Source organism: Somniosus microcephalus, chromosome 3 (assembly GCF_052327205.1).
Source record: "Somniosus microcephalus isolate GS21.2 chromosome 3, FLI_Smic_1.0, whole genome shotgun sequence".
Taxonomy (NCBI): Eukaryota; Metazoa; Chordata; class Chondrichthyes; order Squaliformes; family Somniosidae; genus Somniosus; species Somniosus microcephalus.
Window position 1 is genome coordinate 327,952,814 of NC_140989.1, and position 22,650 is coordinate 327,975,463.

General features: G+C 42.7%; 1 protein-coding gene across 1 annotated transcript in view; it reads right to left on the minus strand.

Moving 5' to 3' along the window:
• Positions 1 to 22,650, minus strand: part of ptch2 (patched 2) — a 127,008-nt gene that overhangs the window by 100,298 nt on the left and 4,060 nt on the right. The window contains exon 2 of the mRNA XM_085983125.1: positions 22,293 to 22,485. Within this exon, the coding sequence (XP_085839251.1) occupies positions 22,293 to 22,485 (193 nt within the window). The remainder of the gene's footprint in view (positions 1 to 22,292; positions 22,486 to 22,650) is intronic.

Below are 22,650 nucleotides of genomic sequence, written 5' to 3' on the forward strand. Positions count from 1 at the left end.
TCCTCAGAATTGTGCATGTCTGTAAACTGGACAGACTCAGAATTCTCTGTCAAACTATGTTGTTGTTGTTCAGTGGAATTCTGTTCTGAAACTTTGTTCTCCTCTGAAGCATAAGCATTTATGCGCTCCTTCGTTTTTCCAACCTTAGTCAGCAAGTCCATTTTAGACTTGTCTTTCGCACCTGGGCTGGTCTTATCGTCATCAGTTTCAGAGTCTGAGCTGATTGTCTTCACCGAGTTCTCACTCGTTATTGCTTTTAGGTAGTGCCATTCCATGTTTATTTCCCTGATCCACTCCCGTCCCAGAAGTGGTGGACCTCCCTCAGGTAGTACATATAAGTCCATTCCTTGGTGTTCTTTGCCCTTGTCTCTCACCTTGACTTTTATCTTTCCGATGGGGTATACTTTATGCCCCGTGTATGTCTGCAATACGATCTTTGTATCTCTCAAGGGTATATGTGAGAATAGCTGGTTGTAATCCCTTCGATTTATGACTGATAGGGCTGATCCTGTGTCCAATTCCATTTTTACTTGGACTCTGGCTATTTTTAGCATGACCCAGATAGTTTGTAGGTCAGCTTCCTTACTCACATTGTGAATTCTCAGACTACCCAGTTCCTGGCCGTTTGGGTCTGAATCCGAATTCTGTTCATCCGAACTCTTCTCAGCCACCTTGTGTACCTTGCTGTACTTTTCCTGCGGTGACTTTTTTTGTTGCTGGTCTTCTTTCCTGACCGGCATACTTTAGCTATGTGACCAAGCTTGCCACATTTTCTACATTCCTGGTTTTTAAACCAGCATTGGTTCTGGTCGTGTGTTGTCTTCCCACAACGATAACATTTCATTGTACCCGAAGTCATTTGATCCACGCTGAGTACCGCTGCCTTCAGCTGCATTTCTGCAGTGCCTCTCGCTGCGGCTTCGTGCGATGCTGCAATAAGGACAGCCTTATCAAGTGTAAGATCGTTCTCTTCTAACAGTCGCTTTTGTGTTCCTTCCTTCGACAACCCGCACATGAACTTGTCTCTCAATGCCTCTGTCAGATTTTCCCCAAACTGACAGTATTTCGCTAATCTACGCAGTTCAACCAAGTATTCCGCATTGCTTTCCTCTTTCCGTTGCGTTCTCGCATAAAATTTGAATCGTTCCGCCAACATCAGCGGTGTGGGGTTCAAATGATCCTTCAGGACAGCAACAATATTAGCGAAAGTCTGATCTGCCGGTTTAGCTGGTGATAGAAGACGCTTCAATAGCCTGTATGTCTTCGCCCCCATTGAGTTTAGTAAGGTTAGAGCTTTATCATCATCTGCTATTTTATTGGCCTCACAATATATCTCGATGCGTTCTACATACGTGGCCCAATCTTCCACCTCGGAATCGAAGTCTTTGATGTTACCATGCTTAGGCATCTTCACTATCTTTCTGAGAAACAACAACGAATTTGTTCGTTACTTTTTTTTTCCAAAAATGGCGGTTTCTCGCGCTTGTCTTCTTCCCCGCCCACTTTCAAAATGGCGGTTTCCCACTCCTGTCTTCTTCCCCGCCTACTGGCGGCTTCCCGCGTTTCTTCCCCTGGCAGGAGGGGTAAGCTTTGCTCTCGGGCGACGACCGCTGGCTTTCGGGGTTCGCAGCCTGCGCGCCGGCTTCAGTGCGTTCTTTGTTCCCTTTTCTTGGCAGGGCAACCGGCGCTGGGGACAACCCTTTGGCGGCGAACAGTTCCAGCCGCTGGGCGGAATCTCGCTCGGTCTCCCTCGCTCGGTCCCGTTCCCCCTCGCTCGGGCTCTGTCTCTCCCGCTCGCTCAGGCTCTGTCTCTCCCTCAGCGGCTTCCAATCGCGCCTCCCGGCCCTCTCGCAGTCTGGTCCTTTCCTCCCCCGGCTGCGGCTGAGTTCTCCGCGGTTTTATTTATTTATTATTATTATTTTTTTTATTTCTTCTCGCGCCTTACGATCCCGGTCGCAGCGCCTCGCGGCCTCGGTAGCTGCCCGGCCTTTTTCGCCGGTCGCGGTCGAGCTGTCTCACGACGCTGTTGCGTCTCCCAGCCCGCTTGTAGCCCGGTCTCTCACACCAGCTGCATTCCCGCTTGTAGCCTGGTCTCTCACACCGGCTGCGTTCCCGCTTGTACCGCGGCTTCCGTGCCCTACGCTGCCCCAGTCTCAGTGTCTCTGGCCCCGACTTCTGTCCGGCTCCTTTCCCCAGACCGTGGTCGAGTTCACCGCCCTTATCCTCCGTTTCTTTTTATTTCCCCCCTACTCACAGTCAACGTGGCCGACTTGCTTCTCGTGGCTGATCGGCTCACTCACCACCGTGACAGAAGGGACGATCACTGCCTGTTGCTGATGGAAGGCTTCATGTCTGAATTCTTCCTTCTTCCTTGCTCTGCAGACTCGAGTCTTCTCTCAGCAGAACGACGAGGGCGGATGCCTCTTCTCGACGCTCGTTAACTGCTTCGGATGTATCGCTGCCGCAGGGTAAGAGCGAACTCGTCGCCACTGTAAAATCTGTGGGTTATATTGCAAATTATTACACAGACTACAAGAGTAAACTTTAACAGGACTTTACTATTCGAAGGTCAGGGCGAATCTGCCCAATCACTCATTACACAGCACTTATATACCGGTGTGGTCACCACCGGTATTACAGTATACCGCAGCCAAGGTAAGTAGTGCAACACCTAAAATAGTTCTCTTAAAGGTGGACGGTTACATACAATAGTTCTCTTAAAGGTAGAACAGTTACATACACTACAGCCCCCATGTTCAGGGTCGGGGGGGGGAGGTGTGGTTATCTAATTTGACAGACTGGAGTCTGTTTGTTAGGAAGTCCAGGGTCCAGTTGCAGAGGGAAGTGTTCAGGCCAAGAGTGTGGAGTTTGGTGGCCAGCTTGTTGGGGACGCAATGTCAGAATGTCTGTGCCTGGTGCAACTTCAGGGCACCAAATCCTTAACTTTAGAGGCTCTTCAGTTGAAGTGTTACTGTTATAAACCAGTAAAGGAAGATCCAGTGTTTTGTCCCACAGAAGGAAGAGGCCTTAGGAGCCACCTCCTCCCCACTAAAGGATGCCTTCTTAAATCTGAGTTATATTTCACATGACAGCACAGAATGCCTTCACTCCACTTTCTTCTTAAAGGGGGAATGGTCCACAACCAAAGAGCTGACACCTCAATCACCCGAGGGGTGGGGGGGAGGGAAGAACGAGGAAAATCAATGAGGCACTTTTCTGGGGTGCGAATTAGGCAGTAGACCCCTCTACACCATTTTAAATTTCCAGTTAACTCTAATGGACAGCCCAAAAATGAACGGATTCCCAGAGGAACATCCAAGCCAATGCCCTTTGCTGAAGGATTAATTATCATAATCAGTGCAAGTTTGTTGAGTGATAATCTGGAGTTGATTACCATTAAAGTTATCAGTGGGTAATAATGGGGGGAAAATTCGGTTGCTTTGCGCCTCCCGTTAGTGCCCTAAGAGGGCGCTAATGGGGTGCAAAGCAACTAGCGCACGGGCGCGGTGATATTTGCGCCGCTTACAAAATTGACCAGACATTTTGCAGTGGCGCTAAACACTACTTCCACGATCTCCTGCGCCAGCAGATTGTGACATCAGTTGAGTGTGCAACGCCCCGGTAGCGCCCCGGACTGGATATTGAGTGGCACCCCCTGCCTTTCCACCTGCCGCTAGCAACGACAGGTTGAGGGGAACGTTTTGCAGTCGGGAAGAGACTGGGGGAATGCTATTTAAAGGTAACCGCTTTCTGCCTTTTTTTGTCGGTGACATTTTTGCACCACGCATTCTGAGAGAGAGAGACTTCTGGAAAAATTCAACGCTGTGTGAAGGTGTTTTGGGTACCGAGCAGCACTTTGCAGGTTCATTTTGATTTGACCTTCCTTGCATCAATTTAGAAGAGACTATGGGGGCTGCACTCTGAGCTCTTTCCCTGGGCCTCTCCATTGTTCTTTCCAGCAGATTTGATGTACAGGTCTCTCCAGGCCGAGATTCAAGGCTGCAATGAGCAGGATGTGGATGGAGAGCAAGATCGACCCTCCCCTTTAAGAACTGGCCGGCGCCAGTGTGTCTGTGTTCCATTGCTGACTGACATCACATGAGCTTCGCCAGCGCTCTGAGGTAGCGCCTTGCTCCTCGGCGTTAGCGCCTTAAGAGAGGTGTCTAGCGCCTGATTTAGCGCTCCAATCACCTCCAGGGGCGATAGAAGCCAAGTTTGCAGTCGGAGGCGATAATTAGCGCCAGGCGCTAAACCTTGCACCCGGCCGATAATTGCGCCCCAAACGGGGCGATACCGAATTTCTCCCCCAATGCCTTTTGCCAGGTTATATCAGAGTACTGCATACAGTAGCAGCACTGCCCTTTGTTGGGTTATAACTTTCTTGTGTACATTATACACTTTTCTCTTTTACTGAGTTACAGAACTACTGAATATATCACAAGAATTATACTACGGCCACACTGCTCAGTTAATGTATTTTCAAGCAATGAAAGAGCTTTTATTTTAAAGCTATGCATCTATTTTAATTGGTGATAAAAACAAGCGTGTCTCTGTCATCTAGCAGTATCGAGAGAAAGACAAAAAATGACATGCCCTGCTCTCGGGCTTTTCTTCCAATCATATGGCGTACATGGTTAAGGCCACCTTCAAAGTGTTGTGGGTAGGATTAGCTGGATTAGGGCTCCACTGAAAAGACCCATGCTGCTTTGGAGGAAGTCTCACTGTGGACTAGTTGAAAGAGACTTTTTTTTATACCTGTCCAAGCCACTCCTGCCTTCTATTAGAAGGGGAGGGGGGGGGGGGAAGAGAGAGAAATAAGCCCAAGGGGCTCCTAAGTGCTCTCCAGCCAAGTGCTGTCACAACATGTATTGGCCAGAATGTTTTTTTTTGTTTTACATCATTGTTCAATCCGGACCTTTCCCAGAACCACCTTCTACATTTTTAAGGGGACTAGCGTTGGGGGCGGGGGTAAGAAGCGAGAAAGAGAGAGAGAGAGAGAGAGGCCTTTAGGAGAAGCTTTGTTGAAAATAAATCTTTCCATTCCCTGAATCGAGTAGCAGATGTGTGCTCCACCTCAGGCCCAATAGGCTGGGCTCATCGAGCCTCCACTGAATGAATGCAAGGCTTTGTCACTCCCATGAATGTCCGTCAGAGATGTTCTGTAACAAACAGGGGGAAAAAAAGAATTCTCTACAACAAAAGCAGGAGACCAAAGCCTCCACATAAAAAAAAAATAAACCAGGGAAAGTGGGTGGAGGAGAAGAGAAGGAGAAGGTCGGGGCGGGGGGTGGGGGGGGGGAGGAATTATATAGAAGACAGTCAAGATCCTTGTAAAATTAGGAAGGGAAGGAAAGGAAGAAGTTGAGTGATTAAGGGTGCAAGGAAAGTGCTGCTGTCTAGTTTGTTTTACAAGCCTAAGCACTCAATCCCATCTGGCTTTAGTCGCTCCATACTTAGATTCAGAAACCAAAGACCCTGACTGGGTTGGGGACAGTGTGACCCAAAGAGGTACAGCTGGGAACTATTGAGCCCTGAGACTCCTGTCAGCCTTGACATAAATTTCCACTGGTGCTGGCATTTACGCAGTTGGCATTTCCATATGTATAGACTTGCCTGTACTAATTATGCTAATCATCTCCTCTGTTGGCTCCTGTGAAAAATGGCCACATTAAGCACTCCACTGCCTGCTAATGCGGCTTAATGTGTGGCTGAGATATACATTCATCCTGCTCTGAAAGGCAAAATTTTTCCACATTGCTGGCTTCATTCACGGAAAAAAATGAATTTGTTGAACTCAGATCAGTCCTCTGCACCAAGGCAAGTGAAATGCTGGCTAAAATAAAAAGTTACTGTTGATTTTTCTTTCTCTCAATCCTTTAAAAAAAAATACCCAAGATACACCCACTAACTAACAAAATAATACATGCATTAAAAAAGGAAATTACTTTATGCCAGACAGTCTTCCCGATCTTCTGGCAGTCAGAGCTGTGCAAGGGGAAGGGAAGCTCCTCAGCTCTGTCAGCCCCCCCCCCCTCCCCCATGCTTTACCCCCCCCCACCCAACCATCCCTGTTTCAAGCAAGATCACACATTTCACATTAGCAGGCTAGGCCCTGTTTAAATTGTGTCCTTCGCTCTACACCCTCCCCCACCAAGTGAAAGTTGTTGGGATTCTATGTTAAAAAAGGATGTCATGGACAGTTTAACGATTAATATACAGGGGTGAAGGATTAAAAAAAGTGCCTGTCTTTAAAAAAATAACTCATGTTAAAAATAAACAGCCTTTGGGACAATCCGGCAGCTACAATAGGTATCAGGCAGCAGTCAGCAGCTCAAAAGTCTCTCTCACTCAAAAAATCTGGGGAGAGATGTGGGAAGTGATCATCCTGCTTCTGGATGGACAGGGTCAATGCTGTTAAGGATTGGCGGGGGGTGGAGGCGGGGGGGGGGGGGGTGAAGAGAATGATACGTCAAACAATCTAAGCAATAACAGAGTTGTCGACCCACCCACACACACACAGGCAGACAACAGTCTCAGTTAGAACAGCTGACCCTAGGCAGACCAGCATGCAGTATCTTCCCAATGTATACAGTGCTATCCAGATTTCATCAGTAGACAGGAATCCTCCTATACGTGCAAGCAGTCACAAATACTGACACCATCTCGTGCACTGGGTCATGGTAACCCAATAATTTCAGAACACTCTACCCCTCCGTCTCAGAACTAATTCATCCGTGGTCTCTTAATCAACACACACACACACACACAAACATATCTTCCACTAGACAATTCTAGCTCAAGCAGGTCTTTGCTGGACTAGCCTATACTACTAACCTGATCTTTATATATGTCGCTATAGTACTCACAGCCAAAACCTCCACTCATACCTTTTTAATATCTGGTGTGAGATCCCAAACCTGGCAGTTGTACTATACATACTGCGATGTTCCTCACTGGCATGTCAGAGGACAACAAACAGATGGTAATAAATGTTAAATGTAGCATAGCAGCGTCATTAAAATAACACCAATGCAAAATATATTTTTAAAGCTGAAAAATGCTGCCACACCCCCTTAAAAAAAAGCACTGCTTCCCACTAAAGAATGCAATTAAACAGGTAAAAATACTAAACTTCTATCTTTAATCTGGCTTAATTTCTGCCCTGATTATTAATGGCATTTAAAAAAATATATGTAAGTATATAAGTACATTGCAACTCTGATAAAGATCATATAGTACAAAATGTCTCAAAATCCCCATTTTCAACTTGATTGCCAAATTGATACCTGTCGTCGCTCTGATGACGTCAGGGCCTAAATTTTGGTTTATCAACAGCACTACATCAATTAGTAATACACTTGTATTTTATTGCCTTCCAACTGGAATCTCTTGCTGCTTTCTCATAAGCAGAAATGAACCATATCAGCACTGCCACCAATCCCTTTGCTAGCACACAAAGGACTCGCTCCCTCTAAACCCCTCACTGCACCCCTATCTGGAGCCCCAAGGCTGTTGCCTCTTTTGTTTATACTTACTGCTGCTAAGGTATGCAGTCCTGCAGCAACAGTTTATTTGTGTAGCTAGTGCCCCACAGTTCATGGGCCATGGCTACAGCCTGTGTTAATAATACCAGCATGAACTGGGCCTCCTGGTTGAGTTGTTAGAGAGACCAGAGTCTTTCTATAACTTTACCTCAAAATTAGAATAAACTCTATTAAGGTGGCACAACACATTGGGTGCTCCAATACACTATGGCTGGGAAATTCCACAGGGGCTCTCTGCTAGTGTCCCGCTGTAACTTTGGCAGTAAATCGGCAAAACTGCGAAGGAAATGAGGGAGAAAACGGTTACGTCAGGTCTTCACCGTTTCTGTGAGTTTCTGGGTTGCCTTGTAAGAGGCGGAACCTCTGTGAACCCCTTAGAAAGGAAATAACAGGCTGAGGACATGCCGTGGCAGGGACCCCATAAGCTGGGAATTCCAACTCCTAGCCCTGGATGTGGATCAATATGCTGAGTAAGATGAGGTGTGTCGGCTTCACTGAGGGCACATGTGGGCCCCACAGTTGGGGTCCATAGGCCTGGCAATCACCCTGGGGGAACCCCAAAGAGGAAACCTTTTTTAAAAATTTCCTGATTGACCCCCTTGCTTGAGGGTCAACGGGAGTAGTGCTGGAGTTGGGAGGGTTGGCATGTGTCTGGACAAAGAAACCCTCCCCATCTGCCCCCCACCACTCCCCCCCCACCCCGCCCTCCGAGGGCAGACAGCCAACCAAATTTCTGCTGGCATGGAGCAGGCAGGAGCCAAAGAAGTAAGTACCCAAGTGGCATTTCTGCCTCCCACTCCCCAGTCCCATGCAAATGAGGCACCCTCCCACTAACCCTGCAAACTCTAGCAGGGGTCAGTGTTGGAGGGCACAATCCTGGCGCCACCTGTGGAATTTTGGTGCCAATGGTGTGGAGTGGTAGGAGATGAAGTCACAGCCCTGATTTTACATCCCAGGAAAGGTCACAAAACAGTGTCTTACCCCATAAAGTATAGAGGCGGAAAATAAAAATGGGAACTATCTCCATGCTGCTCTCGTACACCCTCGTCTTTGCTTCAGTTGGAGGTTCAAACTCTAGTTCAAGGCTTGAGCACATAATCTAGGCTGACACCTCAGTGCAGTACCGAGGAAATACTACTTTGTTGAGGCTGCTGTCTATCAGCAAATTGCGGCATTATCCACCTGCTGAGGTGGCCATAAAAGATCCTATACCAGTCCTCGAAGAAGAGCAGGGAATTCTATTGGTGGCCTGGCCAACATTCAGCCAATACCACCAAAACAGATTAACTGGTAATATACAACGTTCCCACTAAGCTGTGGCCGCCTAGCTGTCTGCTGGTCCCGTGCAGCCCGGGACCGGCTTTCCCAACGTACGATTTCACACATGCGTGAAATTTTGAATGGGCCGCGCAGCCCGTTAAAGGGATCGCGCACCCAAATTTAAAATTAGGGGGAGCATCGGTCATAAACCTTACTTGTTGTTTCTGGGATCATGCTGTGCATAAATTAGCTGCCGCAATTGCCTAACAACAACTGGATACATTTCAAAAGCAATGCATTGACTGTGAAGCACTTTGTTACTTCCTGAGTACATGAAAGGTGCTAAATCAGTGCAAGTTCTTTCTTACCTTGTCTAGCTCAGTCTCCTGTCCGCCTTCTGAAATGTGAGGTGAGCATAATGCAGAGAAATGTAGCTAAGAGCAAATGGTGAAACGCAGACAACAACTTTTAGGAGCCGGGGTGAATGCACTAGTTACAACTTTCTGCCATGATTTTGATTTGCGGATCTGTGGTAAATAAAATCCTCTGCCACTGCTGTTTCCCTTTCACTCTTGAGAATGATTTTTAAAAAGAACAGAGCCCAGGAATAAACTGAACATGTCTCTGTCACCTGCAGTACATAATTTTATTTGTGACCATCACTATAATAATCAATTTGGTGCTCGCTGGGTACAAATTTAGGTTCACTTACCGCATAGAAATAAAAATAAATTGTATCCCAAATCTGGTAGCAGTCTATATTGCTTGTGTGTACTGGCAACTAAAGAGACATTTCCTGTATTTCCGCCACAGTTAAAATACAAAGACTAAGTGGTATCACCTGCCATCTTGCAATGGTTTTCATGCTGTTTGAAAAACCTAATGAAAATTGCATCAAACTACATTAAGTATCATGAAAAACAAAGCTCAATGCTTCCCTGTGGAATATAATTTTCAGTTCTACACATGAAGCAAATTGTCATAGGAGCAGGAGCAGGCCATTCAGCCCTTCGAGCCTGCTCCGCCAATCAATCAGAGCATGGCTGATCTGTACCACAAATCTATTTACCCACCTTTGCTCCACATCCCTTGATACCCTTACCTAACAAAAATCGATCAATCTCAGTCTTGAAAACACCAATTAACTCAGCTTTTTGGGGGAGAGAATTCCAAATTTCTACTACCCTTTGTATGAAAAAGTGCTTCCTGATTTCACTGCTGAATCTCCTAGCTCTAAGTTCCTTGTTCTTGATTCCCCCCACCAGAGGAAATCATTTCTCTGGGTCTACCCTATCAAATCCTGTTAACATTTTAAACACCTCAATCAGATCACCCCTCAATCTTCGATACTTAAGGGAATACAAGCCAATTGCTCTTTATATTAAAGTCAGCCTAGATTAGTAATTCATGCCTTAGCCTCACTCGTGAAAATAGAAACATTTCCTTTAAGTGTACTGACTGAGTATCTTATATTACAGTTTTAATCAATCAATTCAAAGGTAAATGAGGCAAATAGGCCTCCATCTTTACTCCAACCTGTATGAAATTATATTTTAAAAAGGCAGGTACGGAACTTCTAAGTTATCAATTGCAAATAATTTCTAGATAGTACTTGTTTTCTGTGTTGAAGGAGATTTTATGGAGGCATGAGTCTAAAAACTAGTGCTGCATTTTATTAGTAGACAACCACTCACTGGGTTTGTATGTGGTGTATGGTATGTTACAATGTTTAGTGTTATATACAGTGTACAGTATATGTTCCACAATGATGTTGTGTGATGAATCTAAGTCTCGCTCTTTCCATTAGCCATTCACTTTTTGACAAAATTAGTGCAACAGTTTAAAGGGGTGCAACATAATTTGGGCAAAAATTAAATTGAAAGGGGTCATTTTTAATTTTTTTGAAGAAAGGCTTTTTATTCAGGACACATTTACTGTGAGATTTTAAAAAATATACACACTTTAGATGGGTTTGAGATTTATTTCAACAATGTACAATACCAAAATGGTGCAGTACAGTTAATGCCATTTTACTGCAAGTTTTTAATATGTTTACACAACTTTTACATTAGTTAAAAGTGGTTTGTTTTGTTCCCTCCATCACAGTTTTTGTCAGAAAGCTAAAATATTCAGTTTGTTTGCATGAAATCTTTACAGATGCTGATCTGACCATCTATATCCAGCCACGCTCATTTTGTTTGGTTATAGTCAAAATAGAGACAACAAAACTAAATTAAATAATCTTATGTAGATAACACATTGTCTTACCAAAAAACTTTTAAATGATTAAATTCCCCCTCCCCCCCTCCCAAGAAACGCGGAATCTTTCTGATTTAAAATTTCCCAAGCAATAGATGATTTCAGCTTCAGGCACTGGACTGGCATCAGCCTTCATCCTGCATCGAAAAATCTCTGCTTTTTTAAGCTCCTTTAAGTTGCAAATCTAATACTAAACACGTACCCCCTCGAACTGGGCTTCAGTGCAGCCAGCTCCTCTTCCAGCCTTCCCTTTTCTTCTCTCTAACAATGGTCCCTTGGCTCTATTATTCCCTCCATCCAAACCTTTCAATGCTTGAGCTCAGATGGCCAGCATTTTCTTTTCTCACTCAGTAGTTTTTCCAACAACTCATTTACATATCCTCTTCTTTTTTGCCAAAAAGCCACAAATTCAAATTAAAGTTGCACATTCCCTGTTTTCCCTAAGCCTTCCGCAGATCTATATTGAAATGCAGAACACTACAGTAGTATGCTGTCAATGCTTGACCATCTGTAAGTAGTTCTTTATTCCTCTTGAGTGATTATTAATAATCAGTAAATATATAAAACTGTCCTAATAAGGAATTAGGATACATATGCTTTGTTCTATATGTGTTTTCATATACACACACACACATTGAATAAAGCAGATACCTGTCAACACTGACACCTGCTGCTGACACAAAACTGACCTAATACGGAATAATGTCACCACGAAAGATCACTGCAGTATGTTTTATGAAAAAATAACAGACGCATGAGTGAGATTTCAAGAGGCGATGAAATTATTGCTTTGTGGCCATTCCCAGCTTTATTTTTAATAATTGAAGAACAGATCTTCTAACCTTTGCATCCCTGGCTCCCTTCCGCTGGACCAACAGATGTGATGCAATCTTGCCTCCGACCAACTCACACACAGCCTGGAAAATGGGCGTCAGGCTAAAGTGGCTGGCTGTAAGTGATTCTCGCTATGCAAATGCTGATCCCGACACAAAAATGCCCTTAAAATCATTTTTAAAAGTTACGTGCTTTTATTTCCCCTACTTTCTCCGCATTGCTCTACGGCCAATTCTAGCACCACAGCTAAAATGGGGTGTTGGCTGAGAGAACCTTCATGATGGGCTTCTCACTTCTAAATGGGGACCAGAGGTCTGATTCTACGCAGATCCCTGTTCATCTGTAAGGAATCTCCAACAGCCAGAGCATGACAGGAGACGACATGGATGAGGTAGCTCCCTCTAAAGGTGATGCCAGATCTGCCTAATCCAGCTGGCTTCCTCAGAGGACTGAACAAGGGGCATGGAGAAGATTAGCCAACTGGTTGGGGAAGGGGAGAGCAAAGTACTGGTAGAAGTTGCAGGACAACTTGATGGCCCAGCACAAAGAAACTTGGCACCACAGCCTTGTCCAGAGGCCCCACTGAGGAGCAGTGAACTGCCACCATACTTATCTGGGTATCTGCAAATGGAGTTACACTGCAAAATGCAGTTGAAAATATGAGCAGCAAGTAGTACACCAAAGATAATACAGATATAGCTATGTGAAAAACAATAAAAAAAACTTTAAACACAATGCTAAACAGTTAATTACATCTTTAGAATCAAACTCCAAAAGACTGGAACAGGAAATCCCAGCAGCCTCCATTTCATAAGGGTGAGCAGAGTGAACAGATGAAAAAGAAAGATTACTGATTTTGGCACAGGACCAGTTTACATAGGTTTGCCTAAAATTATGGGGTTAATGAGGCATTTACACATTCTGTACAATGTCTCTAGAAAATTTGCTAAATTTACAGCTGACCGTCTTTGGCGTTCCACGAATAGGGCATTTGGGCCTACTTGCCTGGTATAGCGAGGTGCACTCTTGGAATGTAAGTCCACCATTGCGGAATTGGCCCTTATATTGTATTAATGTGGTTCACCTGATAAGAACATGCATAACTGGAATGTGAGTTTCGGCCAAATTCAGCAGTAATCATCACTAAATCTCACTCACAAAGGTCACACGGATGCCGAGTGTGAGAAATGAAATGCCACTCTGAGTCTCTTCTGAGATTGGGGTTAAGGTGATTGTTGGAGCCATGTAGCTTTACTCTGCATCTTCGTGCTACACCTGCCGTCAATGCATGGGGTGGGGGGAAGATAAACATATTCAGCTTCTCAGCATTGACATCCCTCACCTTGCCAAACACAAATAGTTCACCAAAATGATTAAGAAAATGTAAAATATGTTTGTGCGATAGGTGGCCATACTACGTGAAACTTTAATCAACTGGTTAGGAGTTGAGCTACATCAACTCTTGACCTGTTATGGTTTAAATTAGGCAGTCATAATCTTGAGCTAGGTTTATACAAGTAGCCTTTTCAAGCACTCTTAGTTGGTAGCCCCATTCAATGCGCAAGGAGTCCTTTTTCATAAAGCTTCACTCGAGACGTTAAACCGAGGCCCCGTCTGCTCTCTCAGGTGGGTGTAAAAGATCCCATGGCACTATTTAGAAGAGCAGGAGAGTTATCCCCGGTGTCCTGGCCAATATTTATCATTGCTGTTTGTGGGAGCTTGCTGTGCGCAAATTGGCTGCCGCGTTTCCCACATTACAACAGTGACTACACTTCAAAAGTACTTCATTGGCTGTAAAGCGCTTTGAGACGTCCGGTGGTCGTGAAAGGCGCTATATAAATGCAAGTCTTTCTTTCTTTTAAGAAGGAATCTCATCATTGGCACGGGTCAGGAATGAAAAGCCAGATTAAGATAACCCATCACTGCCACAGAACCATTGCCCGCCCGGGCTGCTGCCTCAGATCTTAGCTGCAGCTTCTCGGCTTCCCTGTACCCTCTGGGTCTGGCTGCTGGGCTTCCCACTCCATCAGCCTGCTCCTTCGGGCATCAAACAGAAAAGAAAGAGCAGGCAAAAGAAGAAAAGGGACAGAAGGCAAAAAGAACAAAAGACAGGACCAAGAAAGATCCAGAAAATAAGACAAAGAGTGAGAGAAACACAAAAGAGGACAGAGAGACAAGTAGAAAAAAAACCAGGCAGAAACAGAAAGAAAGGGAAAGAGAGAGGGAACCAGCAATATGAAGACAACACACACACATGTATGGTGCTGTTCAGGTTCACTTCGATGGTGAAGTATTTCATATGGAAAGGGGTGTTATGCTATGTAACACACAATGTATTACTGTGCTAAGGTGGCACTGTGTCTCTTTAAGGGCAGAAAGTCTAATTCTTAAACAAACACGGGCTGAGGTCAGTCAGCGTATAATTGTTTGGTTAAGGAATTTTGAAGCTTGGCAGGTGGTTGTCATTTTGAAGCTGTGATTCAGAAGAATGTGGGATTAACACAGAGTGACGTGTGGAGTGTGACGTGTGTGTACACTAGATGCATCATTTGTATTATATTAAAATAATTATAGACATAGACATGTGCAGACATGTATAATCAGTAATGCATATTTAACACAGAAATTTACATTTAGCAGTTCTTAATGATGCCTTAATATATTAATTAATTAAGAGATCCTCAGGCCTCTTGATTTTGGTGCACGCTGCCTCCGCAGTGCGAGTCTGGGCCCAAAAATGGGCCTAATTTCTATATATATCATGTAGCAAAGAATGAGGGTATTGGGCCCATCATGCCTGCTCTTTGGAAGACCTATCCAATTAGTCCCATTTCCCTGCCCTTTCCCCATAGGCCTGCAAATTTGTCCTTTTCAAATACAGTATTTATCCAATTCCCTTTTGAAAGTTACTATTGAATCTGCTCCCACCACTCTTTCAGGCAGCGCATTCCAGATCACAACAACTCGCTGTGTAAAAATGTTTCTCCTCACCTCCCCTCTGGTTCTTTTGCCAATTACCTGTATCTTAAACCTGTGTTCTCTGGTTACCGACCCTCCTGCCAGTTTCTCCTTATTTACTCTATCAAAACCCCTCATCATTTTGAACACCTCTGTCGAATCTCTCCTTAAGCTTCTCTGCTGTAAGGAGAACAAACCCAGCTTCTCTAGTCTCTCTCTCGTCTGACATTCTGCACTTCCAGTAGGAAAACTGAGCGGAAAGGCATCACAAGTCAGAGAACGGGATCAAACGTTATCTCTTAAATTCTCCAACCTGTGCTCCCTGTGAGTGTGGTTCTCTGCTGGGATCCGGGGGTTGATTATGAAGTCAATTCCCTTATATTTCCTCATATTTGTAATAGATTTTAATCCATTTATTGTAGGATTAACCAATCTAAGATTTAAAATAAATTGTAGCTCCCACTGAATGAGCTAAGGGTAATCTCCATTCTGAAAAATTGAACATTTTGTGACTTTTTGACCTCTTTTCCCCCACTACAAGCATTTACACTCCCAGACCATGTACAGCAAAGGCTCGGTACAAAGTAAAGCTCCTTCTACAAAGCCATGACAGAAGAGCACCACAGGAGTGTGGTTTTTTTTGTATTTCCCACACTGGCCATCTTGTTACCTTTCTGGGTGACACTGTCAATTTAATAATGATCTCTGGGCATTTTTATGGTGTGGACCTCCATCTTCTGGGACTCAAACCTCTGGCAGAGATGAAGGTTAATGAACAGCTGGACAGGATGCCAGGAAGGGTGTTTGAAGCCAGGACATTAGACTAATTTGAGAAACACTGTAATGCACTGTATTCTGTAAGAATGAGATAGGTAGGGCTGTTATGTTATGTTCTATTATGCTATGTTACCTACTCAGAACGACAAAAGGTCATCAGGCCCAAAAGTGCTCATCTCACTTCTTAATGAACTTGTCCCTGTATTCCCACCCATCTTTCTCTCCCTCCGCCACCCCTGGGAGACGCAATTCAGGAACCTATGTCAAAAAATTCCTCTCTGCCCCTCAAGGAGATCAGGCAACCCCCAGGAGGCCCCAAGGATGAGATCAAATGAACTGAAGGGCCTTTATTCATAAAATTGACTGCAAAATGATTAGGAATCTAATCAGATTGCAATCAATTCCTGTTATTTTCTTCCACTCTGTAAGGAAAAGATATCTATATGAGAATTAATTGCTGTTTCCCTCATTCACAGACAAAGCTTTAGGTAAAGGCCAACTAGAGTACAGATGCCGAAGACAGGACTGTTATTACAGTTCAAATGGCTAACTAGAGAAGTTTTTAGACAACGTTGAGCACCTGAATACTTTGAAAATATTTTATTCAGATTAAAATAAAAAAAGAACATGGCTACTCTAGAACCCAAAAAAAAGAACTAAATTGTTAGTTGAGCAATTAAGAGACTGAACTATTGAGCTTTCTTTTCATAAAGTCTCATGCGCTTGTGTGTGAACTTTTAGTTGAAACCAATTAGGAAGAACCTGTCAAATGGCATTAGGAACATCTCTAAGATTGATGCTGAATTATGACATGTAACTCATCCAAATTTGCAACACATCTTTGCCAGTTTCTTGGAGCTGTTGGATAGCCTCATTTCTTGTGATCATGTGTACATGATAGGACCTTTACTAATTAGAACCTATCATCACAGCTACAGCTTACATATTAAAAAAGCACAAAAACTGCAAATGCAGGAATCCTGAAATAAAATGAGACAACACTAAAAAAAAGACTGCTTTATGTGTAGAGCATTTTTCAGAATGAGTTCTGACGAAGAATCTATACCCAACATGGTAACCTGCCTTTTCTCTTTTCAAATACTGATGGACCTCTTGTATCTTCCCAGCAATTTCTGCTTTTCTTTTTGTGCTATTCCCAGTACAGTAGTGAAAGAAAACCCAATTTCGTTGTCATACAAATCAGGTATTACAACAGCACGCCAGTTCAAATCATGAGTTCACCATAGTTGCAATCTCTTACTGTCTGCCATGACACCAGCCTCTAGCACACAAAAAAGCTCCACTAAAGATGTAATAAAAATGCTTCTGCAAACTCCACATAGTTCTACCACAAGGAATTACACAGGATACAGTGTGTTTAAAAAACACCACACGGTTCAGTGCTCAGGTAACTGATCATCCCAAATTTGTTCTTGCAGTTTAGTGTATCACCTGAATAAGCCTGCAATATTTTTCAACTGTAACTTGCAGTTTTAACCACACAATGAATGATCCAGTAATATCAATGTTGGACCCATTACCTAATGTGCTGTCCACAGAACACACTGGATCATTCATTATAGCATCATTATGGCATTTTTAATGACTAAAAATAAAACTTAAATTAAAATAGGGTTTTGTCATTCTAATTTGTTTTGTTCCCACATATAATATTTTTAAAATATCTTAAAAACTTGAAAGATAAACCCCATGGAATCCAAAGTGACATGAGGTTTCCTTAACATTCTCTTAATATGTTTGCCCTCAATAAAAAAAAAATTACTTTGTGCAGCAGTGTGAATGCTGCAAGAGAATACACAATACACTGAGGTCTCCTGGGCACGTATTCAACAAAAACTACGGGTTACTTTCCAGACAGATTGTAATCAACTCAAAGATTTGCTCAGAGTCCTTTCAACACTGCTTAACAGAAAAGTGCAGTATTTGTGAGAAACTGGCTGGTGAACCACTTAAACCTGATTCAGATAGCAACCCTTTGAACAAGCCATGGGGGATTGCAGGGGCACTAGCTCCACCAAGACAAGCCTCTGTTCCTTAAATGCAAAAATATCAACTCTTCCACATCTTCACTTGTGTTGTTTTAAAGCTGCATTTGAAATATTTACATAGATATATATGTTTTTGAAAAAGTTACAGGATTACTGAAATTTGCACATGATAAGTTGATATTCCAATTTACTTCAATCATTAGCATTGTGTGTAAACTCTTCCAAGCTGTTTTGGCCCACTATCTAGAGTCATCCTCAGCTTCTCGTGGTACTCAGTACATAGTGACTACATAGTGGGACACGTGCAAAGGGTATTCGAAAGAAGTCAGAAGCTGAGGAAGACACAAAGTAGAGAGAAGACTCAAGGAAATTGCTGGAAATTTTACACAGATGCAAAGGCAGAAATGAGACAAACTCCCAATTCAAATTTAAAATACATGAAACAATACACACTAAGCAAACTAAATCATGATGAAGTATTATGTAAATCAATCTGATTAATATCCTCTTTCATTAACGGTGTATGTAACATGGGTTAGGAAATAAGTTACACTGTAACCTATTGAAGTGGTTCACTGCTCTCCCTGTTTATAAGGTGGATTATAGCATTATAATCATGATCCCTTATTTTCTATATAAACCAGCTGCTCCCTTTAACAGAAACACTCCCTTTTAACTCAGTTCCATCTACTTTCTATACAAATAATTCTCATCCCAAGTATTTTGTTTCCAAATATACATCTAAAATAACTCAGGCGCAGCAACATATTATAAATCACCGCAAAGCCATTTATAATTCCCAGAGAAAATTCAGAAATTTGAAAAAGTAATTATATCAAATATAAAAGTACTAAGTTATCATCAATCAACCTTTTTGCACCCTGAAGACTTTAATCCAAATCTAAATTCTTTAAAAAGTTACTCGTTTGTAAATTGTCACCTGTTACACACACACACGAACTCCAGGTCTGACCCAGAATGGTTGGATGCGGGTTTCTCCACAGAGATCTCCAGTGTCAGCTAGCCACAGGAGGCGGCACTGAGAATGAGGGAGACCAAGAGCTTACTCTAAGGGAAGGGAAAACTGCAAGGTGAGTGACTTGCTGGGGAAATGGGAGGGGGGCGGCATGTTCTGCCAGTGAGTTACAGAGCACCATGGTGAGTAGACTGCCTGTCTTCTTTTTTGCACTGGAGAATGTTTCTGATGTTGATGGGAAGGACCTAAAAGCGGGTAGAAAACTTTCCTTCTCAAGGGGAGAAACTACAGGATTCATCAAACCTGTTTCATAAAAGCCCAATGACATAGAGGGAACACTATAAAAATAATATTCTCAAAATATAAAACGGCTGCAGTTCCCTAATGATATTGTCATTACCCGTCTTAATCTGAAGCAGCAGGGAGGGTTAAATATTGACATACAAGCCTAGCAGACAAATGCTTAACAAGTTTGTATGACATTCCTCTTCTGATATTTTAACATAGGTGTTAACCCATTTATGCTGGCGCTCTATAAATTCAACTTATTGGTAGTGCCTTTGGTAAAATAGGAAACAGAGGAATGTCAGACAGGCACGTCAAAATTAATCCAGCAGTAATTTCTAGGCTGCATTTTTTCAACTACTTAAAGTTTTTTTTTAACAAAAAGCTACTCAGCTCAAAGCACCACAAACACATAAATCTCAATTGAAAGGAGTCACAATTTAAAATGTTATCAAACACCTTCCTGATGAATAGTTTAAGAGTATTTTGGTATTTTTAAAATTCCAATACACAAATATTAAGAAAAGCCAAATTGTTAGTTTGTTACTGGAAGTTCATAGTCACATTTTCTATTGAAATTTTATATTCCTGACACTGTTATGAAGTAAGAAAAGAAACATAAAAAGCAAAAAAGAATTAACACTTTTTTCACAGCAGCATTTTCAAAAGATATAAACTGTAACTTCATTTGTAAATTCTACCGTGTTCCTCAAAGGGTTAACACATATTTAATGTAGTTTGTGCGTTCTTGCAAATGCAGCCCATTAAACAAAAAAAAAATGCAGTGCTTTGCTTTAGAACATAAAAGTAAGAACAGCTGCTCTTCCCCGTGGTGTTGTTTCTAGAAAAAAAACTTTAAAAAAAAGCTAGATGAAAGAATTAGGAGAGGCATCAGTCTCCTCTTTTTTCTTTTTCCAACTGCTGTGAAAACCTTGTGTGCAAACAGGTGGGTAAACTTTAATGGCATTCAGGTTTCGTAAGAGAGGTTCCCTCTATTGTTGAATGGAGTCCAAGAATAGTTTGGGACCACACACACACACACACATACACGCACACACACACATACACACAGCTCCATGCAGGGTCAATAGCTCAAAATGGCGTAAATTTCACACACCACATCTGCTCCTGAGAGCAAAACAGCAGAAGTTTTTCGGGGGGGGGGGGGGCGGGGGGCAGTCAAAAGCAGGACTTAGAAAGGGTTGGAGTGTGAAAACTGAATTGAACACATGGCCCTGAACTGTCTGAAACAGAAAGGGAGGTGGGGGAGTATCAGGAAGCACAGCACACAGGAAGGGAAGGGAGAAAGTCATGGAGAGGAAAAAAAACTCAGTCAAAGGTAGCAATTAGCATACAAATGTTAAAATAAAAACAGCAGTGTGGGAGAGACTGGAAAAATAGGAAAGAGAGGAAGAATGATCAGTTAAGAGACAGAAAAGGGACACACAAGTAGCTTCACAGTTAAAACTAGACAAATTAGATGCATTTTACAACTAGAAATGGCTGCAAGCGGAGTCTGCAATAAACCACTCACTACTGCTGTCTAAAGCTATGCTACATTTCTACCAGTAGATGACTATGTTATTGTAAATGAAGTCTGGAAGCTTAACACAACACAAGATGAACATGGCTGCTTCAAAGCAGATTTAACCCTTTGAGGACTGCAATTGTATTTCTGTATCCAAATAACTTTTCTCTCCAAATTATTGAGGTAAAAAGTACATTTTATTTTTCATTTTAAGAATGCAATGAATTAACAAATGTTTATTAGTTTTTGAATGCCTAAAATACTATTTCTGAAAAACACTCAAGCTTTAGAAACTTGCGGAAAATCACTTTTGCAGGTTACCTGAGAGAAATAAATCATAACGTCTCAGTGCTAAACGCTAACCATGCAGAATCAAGATAAAATTGTTCCAAAACTAGCAATTTTTAGACTAAGTCAATCACTTCACTAAACTGCCTTGAAAACTGAATTGCCACACCATGCTGGTGCTGTGGTAGAATTTTTTTTTTTAAGTTATTTTTTTTAAACTAAGATTAACAATAATAAATTAGTAACGCCAGAAGTGATGTACAATGCATTATCATTGGGATTGCATGGTGATTGCGGCATCTTCTTGTTCACTGATCTGTCAAGCCTCCTTGCGACACAATATACCAGGTGAGAATGCCACTTTAACAAGAATGACTTCCGTGTAGCAGCAAAATTCTGCTTAAGGTTTGAAGGTAAGTTCAATGATAAGGTTGTCCCTACCCCACCAATACAACATTGACAGAAACAGAATTTGAAGAGATTGTGTGCTATGTAAGTGGTGCAAAAATGTCCAGTTCTCCTCAATGAGACAAGGGAAGAAAAATATTAAAAGCAAAAAATAATAAGAACTTCTATACTTCTGACTACTTGTTCAATGTGCCCTGCCATTCTGATGTCACTTGCTGCCTCCTTGTATTCAACTCCTTGCACAGCTGCAACATGGATACCATCTGGAGTACTCCCACAACCTGGAATAACGGTGGGAATGACAACAGATGGAATCTTTAGTAGCAAACCAGTTAAAAGGCATTTTATAGGCCCCTGAACATTTACATGTTCAGATTTTTAGATAACCTATAATTCCCTCCCTCCCCCCGCGTTCTTTTAGCCAGAGGAAATCTTGGACAACTTCACAGCCCAGAGGTTTTCGACCGTGCTGTTTAAATGTGAACAGCGAAGGGTAAATGGAACCAACAGAGCGTCAATTCACCAATGTACCACAGATACCAAGAATTCTCTGCTTCTACATGCAAAACAATTAAATCAGTTTGCTCATGAATGGAAGCCTTGCTGGAGCTGCTGCTCCTCAACTCATCTCCGCTTTGAACCAAAATAAAATACATAAAGCTTTGTTTCAATTCAACCAGCCCAATGCAAAACCTGAAGTATTACCTGCCTTCCCATAAACAATCAAGAAAATATGTCCACAAGTAAAAATTACTGTTGCTCTCCATGGCAATATCTGCAGTACAATGAAGAACCAGTCTGAATGTGTATTGGTGATGTAGGTGGTTTTGCAAACATTACATTTGCGCCATTGAGATTGGCACTAGGACGGGGATGAAGGGGAGTAGGTGAAATTGGGCAGTGTGGATAAGGTATTTCCAGGGATTTATAGTGCAGACCAACTGCCAACATATTCTGGGTGGGTGAATAGAACACATTGTAAACAGTCATTTTAAAGTCTCCAATAAGAAGGTTTATCAATAAGGGGAGGCAATAACAGAATGGAAGAACCAGGAGGCTAAAGGAAGATCTATGCAATACAGAAGAGAAATGGAAGAAATACTACAATGAAAATCATACATTTATGATTTTGCTTTGTTTGTTCTCCATTTCTTACTCTCTCCTACCTTCCACCCAAAGTTGCTCGATGTCAGTCTCAATGCTAGCAACCCTCAGGCCAACAGCAAAAGCTCCAAAGACCAAAAGACCGATGAAGAGGAACTTGCCACAGTGCCGCTGGATGCTGCAGCCCAGCCTGAAGAGCTGGGCCTGGAAATGGGCTCGCAGCCATAGTGGAGCCCGGCGCCCCTCTGCCTTCCCCTATGGATAAAAGACAAAAGCAGCGTCAGACCAGGGGCTTATTGGGAGAAGGGAAGGGAAAAGCGAAAAAAGGAAGAGAAAAAAGCTGAAGGATAGAGTGGCTACAGAGAGCGAGAGAGGGGCAAAGGACATGGAGACGTAGGAAGGGGAAGGACGGGAAGTGGG